Source organism: Clupea harengus, chromosome 2, assembly GCF_900700415.2.
Source record: "Clupea harengus chromosome 2, Ch_v2.0.2, whole genome shotgun sequence".
NCBI classification, from domain to species: Eukaryota; Metazoa; Chordata; class Actinopteri; order Clupeiformes; family Clupeidae; genus Clupea; species Clupea harengus.
Genome location: NC_045153.1, coordinates 20,240,114 through 20,248,323, shown reverse-complemented (window position 1 = coordinate 20,248,323; position 8,210 = coordinate 20,240,114). Strand labels below are relative to the sequence as shown.

Sequence of the window (8,210 nt, the reverse complement as noted above, 5' to 3'; positions counted from 1 at the left end):
GTGGCCCTTTGGAGACCACATACTTCCTTCAAGGAGAGGCATGGTATAATTTGAGTTGATCAGACAGCCATTTCATGGGAAGGGTTGACTGCCAAATTACATAAACGAATGAAAAGTGGCCTTTTGAAATCTACTTAATGAGAGGATGAATGACCAAGTGTTCAAATATGTGTATGTGAAGGTCAGATTGTGATCATACCTATGTGAAGGGATATTCTTTATTTATTTATTTATTTATGTGTGTGTGTGTGTGCGTGCGTGCATACGTATTTATGTACATACATACCTGCATACGAACATACACTAGGTGTCTCATCTTTCTATGAGTTTGTTCATGCTGGCACAAGGCACATGCGTTGCCATTGTAGATATGTATGGACGTACGTACACTAGGTGTGTATCATCTTTATATGAGTATGTGTATGCAGGCACACTGCACATGTGTTGCCATTGTGTGCTCTGGTCGGTGGGTTTCATCAGAGCACCGGTGGCTGATGTGACGCTGAGACTCGGAGACTAATTATAACCCCAGTGATTTAGCAGAGGCCACTCGGGCGACACGGTGCCTGATTTATCAGAAGACCCGCCCCTCCTCCTTCCCTCCATCCAAACAGATGGCCCGTGTGTCTGAGGCCTGCCAGGACCTCGGCTATCCCTGGCTCGCTCAAACTTCTGAGGGCTCTCTACTTTCTCAGCTGTCCTGCCAACTTTGCAGCTGCCACTGCCTCAGGGGGGGACGTGGCATGTCTGTTAAAAAAAAAAAGACAAACATGCTGGTATCAGTGGTAATCATGACATGTCTTTCCAATGACCACTCAAAATAATGGATATGGGTGGTGGACAGGCATCACCCTGTTAGGCTATGTCCATGCTCTATAAAATGAGAGGCATGTCCTTTGGGGAAACAGTGACACAACTCATTGCAATGACCTTAACTGAACCCTTCATTGAAGCGGCAGCAAAGGTGATCTGCTGAAGCTTGTGTGCGTTTTATTTTCCTTTTTGGTTTACTTCCCTGTTCCCTGACTTTGTTCTGTTCTCCTATGCTCCAAAGAGATATTTTGTTGCAGTGAAATGTTCATAATCTATTGTCCTATGTCAGTGTGTTACAAGCTGTGAAAACAATCTCTGTGGCTGTTGGTAGAGTAAGATGGATGACAGGAAACATTACGAAACCTAGGAGGTCATCTTTCTCTTATTATTTCTGCAGAGCGTTATGTAAGGTATTTGTGTATTTAACACATTTCTATTGTATAATTTATAGTCACACTGGGACCCCACTCAAATATCAAAATAAGCGAGAGATGGTGCATCACCTCAGTATTTGTTATACGAGGCCCTAAGCCACCGTTATTCTTCACTTTTGTCCTCAGAATGCAACAATCATCCCTTTGTCCTTGTGCAGCAGTCGTTTGGAAAAGCACACTCAACCAACTTTCCTCTCATCGCTAATATGTTGCGCTTTTCAGCATGTCACAACAGCAACAACACTGAGCCCATTAATGCTTAGCTCAAGGCACTCAAGTCACGTGAGAAAACATGTCAAGATTGTGTGATGTGTCACTGAAACTCCAGGGGGATGAAATCTGATTTCTCATTGTCTCTCCCCTGTGCAGTTCCCTGACATTTCCCTATGTGTGGTATATACCAGAACGCCGCTAGGAAGTGACCTAGCAGATTGAGAGCATCCTGGAAAACGCACAGGGCTTTGATGGGTAAGTCACCATCACCGAAGAGAGCTGCATAAATCATTAGCATGTTGAGTATTGTTCAGTCTCTTGTCATTTGGAAGCCACAGCAGCAATGATAAAGTTGGGTTTAGAAACTGCATATGTTGTGTTTGATGTGGGGAGAGAGAGAGGGGAGAAAAAAAAAGACTTAAACGTCTGTTATCAGGAAGCTGGGGCGCTGGCTGTGTTTCCCTGCGGAGTTAAGTATCAAATTGTCTCTGTGGGCTTTTCCTTCCATTGTGCTGTAGTCAGGGAATCAGTCCCATTTTATTAGGACAATACCCTCCTCGCTCCCCCAAACACGCTGCCTTGTTTTTTCCCGCTTCAATAGATTACTCTTTGAACATAATGTTCTCTGGGGATTGTATCTATCCCAGGAGAATGCATTGAAGTTCCAAATATATGTTTCTGAGGAAGTTTTAAAAAACATTTTTCTTTTTTTTTTTTAGGATGACTTCATGTCACAAGCATTCACTGCATTCATAGAACTTTCTAGAAAGCACCGTTGGCTGCACTGTTTGTATGCCAAGCTAAGGGGAAGCTTGGCGACTGAGGTGACAGCAGTAATTCCTCTTGAGGGAACCAGAGGGTTCTTTATGTGGGTAGCTGATACTGATCAGGGCCACTCTTTTCACGTTCCCGCTCTCCGTCAGTCCGTCACACGGTGTTCTTTGCTTGGGCCAAGGCCCTGTGTCCAATCAACCCTCCCCAATGTGAGGGCCATGGGCTGACAGACACGCCAGATAGACAAGCCAGATGGACAGACAGACGGGCAGGCAGACAGAGAAAAGGAGGGAGTTTGAGAGAGAGAGAGCGAGCGAGGGAGGGAGGGAGGTAAAGGAAAAGAGCAAGCGAGAGTGGTGTGGTGAGAGCAGAGCCACTAAACTAGGGGTGTGTCATAGGGCTCTCAGCACTGTGTGATAAACCTAGTGCATATTTCTATTTTTAACACGCTGTGCTCTGCCCTGTCAACTTCTGCACTGTGTTTGGAGCCGAGTGTTCATTCAAGCCAGTTGTCCCAGCAAGAGACTGTTTGGTGGACAACGCAGAGCCTCTCATTCTCACCCTCTCTCTCTCTCTCTTTCTCTCTCTCTCTCACTCTCACTCGCTCTTCTTCACAAGCTGGATTTTACCTGTTGACCAGAGCACTACAATCTACTGGAGTGTACATTCAAGGAGCATGTACTGAACAACTATTGTTGGGGTTTGGATCTAGGGGCAGGGATTGGATAAAGCTAACTGTGTGTTTTGGAGTCAACGGGAGACCGCTGCTGGGGTTCAGTGTGGACGTTTCCCCGTGTTGGACCCGAGGACTTGAGGAAGAATGTCCAGGGAAGGTGACGTTGGAGGTCAACCTTCCACAACAACAATCAGCACAGTTGCAGTACAGGCTGGGGGCTCCCAGATAGTCATTACAGTACTGAAGGTACTTGTTCTATATGCTCTGTAATATCAGTTTGCTTAAGGTAAACATTGATAGATTTCATGATGTTTCAGGGCTGTTTAACTTGTCCAACATTGGGTTTAGCCTTTAAATGGTAGAGTAGTAATTGACATGCTCTTTTGAACTGTTGTATTCCATCGACCAATCAGTAGTTACTGCTCTTGTATCAGCAGATTTCCCACATCAACATACACTTCGATGAAGTAATCGTTTGACAGGTTTCCAGTACAGACAATAGTGGGTCTTTTACATGTCAATAACACCTTGGAATGGCTTTGATGTGACCCCCCCACACCCATCAGTTAGATACTATTGATCAGTCTGCAATGAGTAGACACTGTCCTTACAGCATCTGCCATCTGTATCGATTTATCTAAAGAGCAGCCCCAAACATGGCAGGGAAAATTTTCTGTGATCAATGATGTCTCCAACACATGGCTCACAGTATTTGACAGTCAGGTTGTCAATAAACCTCTTAGTTTTTTTCCACCAGGCTTGCATATGACAAGTTCCTGTTGCAAAAGCTTTCTCTAATCCCAGGGTCAGACATATGGAAACCTGTCTGTAGGGTACATCCATGTGGTGCGGATGACAGAACCAGGAGATACAAAGAGCACTATTATTGCTGTGCTGAGACGTCATCATATGTTCTTTAGTATTAATAGCCTTTGACTGTAAACTGTAGAGTGAGAGAGTAGGGCACTTTTCTCAAGGCCTTAGAAATGGCCACATACAGGATCTGCCACAATGCCAAGCACGCAGGAGTGGGTAAAGGCCACTGCACGCCTGCGAAATAATAGGCCTCCCAACGCGTTACTGTAAGCCCACTTGTGTTTAAATGCATTTTCTCACATTTACATCACAATCGAGACAAGCCGGAGCAGCTGCCAGCGCTCCTTAAGTTTCACCCAGCGGTCTCTCTCTTTCTCCTTCCCAAATGTGTTTATTGAAGCTGTTTGATGGGTTAATTTGCATTGCTGGGACTGGCTCTGTAGGCGATAATTTGTGGAGCAGCTTAATCTGAGACGTGTGAGACTGCTCTCCAAAATCTTCTCTTAAGGTGATCTTTGGCAGGAAAGGATGAGGGATTGGGTGGGGGTGGTACCCCCACGGAAACTATTTGCATGGTTTGTTTACAGACCGTGAAAAGTGCGCTGCACTACGTGGGCGCGTGCTGTGTGTTTGCAGGTATAAGGTTTCGACCTACCCACCTCCGCACATAAACATGTCCTTGATTGTGTGTGTGTGTGTGTGTGTGTGTGTGTGTGTGTGTGTGTGTGTGTGTGTGTGTGTGTGTGTGTGTGTGTGTGTGTGTGTGTGTGTGTGTGTGTGTGTGTGTGTGTGTGTGTGTGTTATTCCCCTCTAGTGTGGCACGCTAGTGGAGCTGCAGCTGACTGAGGCGGAGCCCAACCTGCTCGAGATCGGCGCCAACCAGGAGGAGACCAAGAAACTCCTCAGCGAGCACGAGCAACTCCTTGTCAAGCTCAAGGTTGGACCCTACACAGACCAGAACATTGTAAAACTGTCCTATGATTGTTAATGCAATTAAAAGTGACATCCTTGTCTGCATCTGACAATGATTTGTTAGCAGCCCCTCATGTTCATTTCTAATCTCAGCAAACAATTTATCTTTAAATATTTTAATGATGACTTTGCCTGCACAAAGTGACCCCACCTCACATTGGGCATGGCTGTTGATTTATATTATTTCCACAGTATTTTTTTCCATCCCTCGTTAAAGGCCCCTGCAGTTCAGTGGCTATTTCAGTGTTAGCTGTCAAGTGCATTGCATTGGACTTTTGAATAAGAACAGCTCTCAGCCTTGTACGATATATCACTGACAGCATAATCAGGTCCATAGCCCATAAACATTGCACACACATAAACATTTAATTAAATGATAGCAAGTGCTTGAATTTGAATATTACATACTAAACTTACATGCCAAGTCAGAGTGATGGTTGAATATATGTTCAACTGGTCCTTCCTTCAGTGTTAAGTGTTTGATCACTTATTGATTTGTGTAATTACTTAGACAGTTATTACACTAGTGTATCCACATGAAGAGGGTCTGGGCATACTTTTACATGGAAACTTTTAGTACTAAATGTCTCTTTATTCAAAATTCATGGATTGAACAATGAGTGGCACATACTCACATCTGAATGACATCATCCGCAGTCTGTGCCCAGTAATGGAAATCAGGCAGGAGCACCAAGCCTAATATTTTACATAAGCCATACACAGTCCCCCTTTCAGACCCTTTTAAGTCAGATTTTTACCATGAGTAAAATGGGCTCTCAATTCAACTTCAACAATGGCCTCCTTGTAACCCATTTTGTTTTGGAATATTTGAAATTCAAAATAAAGTTCCATGGATTGTTAAACAGCAGTTCACATCCCATCCAAAAAAAAAAGAACCCAGGGTGAACTGTTCTCAGTCGTTTAACTATAGACGTGAACTCATTGGAGCCTTCTAATTAAAAAGGTCCCATGCCACATTGAAAAACAGCACTAAAAACAGATCGGCATAAATGTATTTGGTTAATCAATCATGGTAACCATTTGTACATGCCAGTTTCTTCACCAGAACCACCATTTAAGTATAACCTTTAAAGCTACTGTCAGAATTAAGCTGGCTAGCTTGACATTCTTATTGCCATCACAAAATTGATTACTTTGGGGGGCGTCTCCTGGGGTTTTCTAATCAGGAACCGATATTTTCAACTTGGTCCAGTTGTATTACCCACGCTGAAAACATACAGATGCATGGGCACCACAGGTTTTCTATTAGTTTTGTGTGTGCACCACATTCTGAAAGCCTACAGTGCCCTAAGCCTGGCATAAGTTTGCCAGAAATGCCTAGGGGCTTCTTTAGGCCCCATTTTATCCCCTTTTTCTGAAAATTAATTGTTGACCAAACATTTATTTCTATGACACATGACATTGTTTTGAAAAAGGGGGTTGTTTGTGTTCGCCATGATCAAGATTTTATACACTTTGCGTGACCAGGGGGGAAATCACTGGGTGAACAAGAAGCAACATGTCATCATATTTTGTAATCATTTGTAGGGGGATTTAAAAATGTTGTTTGCTGAGGAAGTAGAAATTAGAGAGAAATTATCTTTTCACCAACTTAAGTTGTACTGCCGCTGGATATCTCAGGGTCGCCAGGATTACATATCTAAATACATTGAACATTTTCTTTATTGCTTATTAGATGCCATGTGTGTTTCTAACCAAGAGTGTATTGCACAGAAACACGATGAAGGCGTGTGGGCTCTACTGGAGAAGGCAGACAGAACGGCGGAGGAGAAAGTGGGGGAGGAAGTGGTGTTCAAAGCCATGGCAGACACCCTCAGTGACGCCTGGAGGACCCTCATCGCCCATTTGGAGAGGCGCAGGTCGCTCCTCCAGCTCGCCTCCGAGTTCTTTGACAGGGCCCTGGAGGTAAGAGCTGAAGTAGCAGAGTTCAGTTCAGTCTATATTCCCCCCATCATTGCTAATGTTAGGTTACAACAAAACTGCCAAGCTCCCCTATGAGCTTGTCACTGGGTATGTTTGTAAAACAATGTGGATTTTTTTTTTGTTGTTGTTGCTGTTTTTCTTTTTTTTTTGTAAAACACAAAAGCTTGTTTTCGTATTTGTACAGCTTTTATGGTAGGAAATGTGATGTTGCTCGATACCGTCAGGGAGTACAAAGCCCTGTGTTTGTGCTCAGCTCGGGGGCTCCAAAGAGAGAGAGAGTGGCTGCTTCCTCTCAGGTGTTTGTTGTCTGAAGGCATCACAGGAATTGCCCAATAATTGGATCAGATTCCAACCTGTGGCTTTGCTGTCAAAGTAGTATCACAGACTATTTTCCTGCTGTTACGTGCAGTAGCGGAGTAATGGCCACAATTTGAGGCTACTGACATTCAAGGTCATCTTGGTAGAGAACTGAAGAAAGTAAGGAAGTAAAGTTTATATATATAGCGCTTTTCACGGACATGAATCACAAAGTGCTTTACGACAGCAGGTACAAGAGTACAGCTATACAATACATGATAGAAGACGCAATACCCTAATACAAAAACACAATACACAAAAAAAACACAATAAAACACAAGTGCAGAACTTGGTGCATACAAATTACCCAAACGCTTGTCTAAACAAATGTCTTTAGCTGAACTTTAACTGAAGTGAGAGACAGACATCCCACTCTGCTGGCCGGATGTGTATTATCATTCAAAGTGCCTTGATAGTTCTCCATGAGGACTGCGTCAGCTAAAGTACATCAAAAAGCACTCATAAGAGCGTAAAAGCCCTGAAATGTGAGAGGTCGTTGCTGACGCAGGATGCAGATGTTTTACACGGCACCAACCCTGATATCAGCAAACAGCTCCTTAACTCGGCCTGACTTCATACTCTTGCCTTACCAGCAGCCATTACTGCATCCAATTTAGACTTGAATGAGTGAGAGTGCCATGAGTCATTGAGCTCTGGAGTTTTTTTTAAAGATCTCTGTGAGACACGACTAGACTGGAAACTGCTTTTGATTGTGTGTGTGTGTGTGTGTGTGTGTGTGTGTGTGTGTGTGTGTCATGACTAATGTGAGCACGACTGTTGCTCTGTTCTAGTTCGCCATCAAAATTGACGAGGCGGAGGATTTCCAGCGCCTTGGCCAGGGCGTTGCTGATGCCGACTCCCTCCCCAGGCTCCTCCAGAGACACAGTGATATTAAACGAGGTGAGCAGCAGGCCAGAGACACGCTGACACTGAAACAGATCTGGCGCGGATTCGTCCTGGAGTCCCAACCTCCTCCTCTTCCTTTTGTCCTCGTGAACTTTACACAGCCATGCTGTGGGTCTCTTGGACACGACCCATGAGACCAGTTACATCATGTCCCATATGTGTTTGCTGACCGGGGCCTGAACCTGAACCGTTCTCTCGCAGTGTCTCATGTTTTCTCCTGAGCCTTCGTCTCTCTCGCTCTGAGCCAGATAATTATTTGCTCTCGCCCAGGCTCTCCATCATGCCTTAAAGGCACTGAGCTCAGA

General features: G+C 44.3%; 1 protein-coding gene across 2 annotated transcripts in view; it reads left to right on the top strand.

Moving 5' to 3' along the window:
- Window positions 1-2,536: 2,536 nt before the first annotated feature.
- ccdc141 (coiled-coil domain containing 141) overlaps window positions 2,537-8,210 on the top strand; it is a 28,924-nt gene continuing 23,250 nt past the window's right edge. The window contains exons 1-4 of one of the 2 annotated variants that reach the window (XM_012834031.3): window positions 2,537-3,156; window positions 4,541-4,663; window positions 6,433-6,624; window positions 7,791-7,899. In XM_012834031.3, the coding sequence (XP_012689485.2) occupies window positions 3,055-3,156; window positions 4,541-4,663; window positions 6,433-6,624; window positions 7,791-7,899 (526 nt within the window). In that variant the 5' untranslated portion in view covers window positions 2,537-3,054. The remainder of the gene's footprint in view (window positions 3,157-4,540; window positions 4,664-6,432; window positions 6,625-7,790; window positions 7,900-8,210) is intronic. The other variant, XM_031586226.2, reaches the window with a different exon arrangement.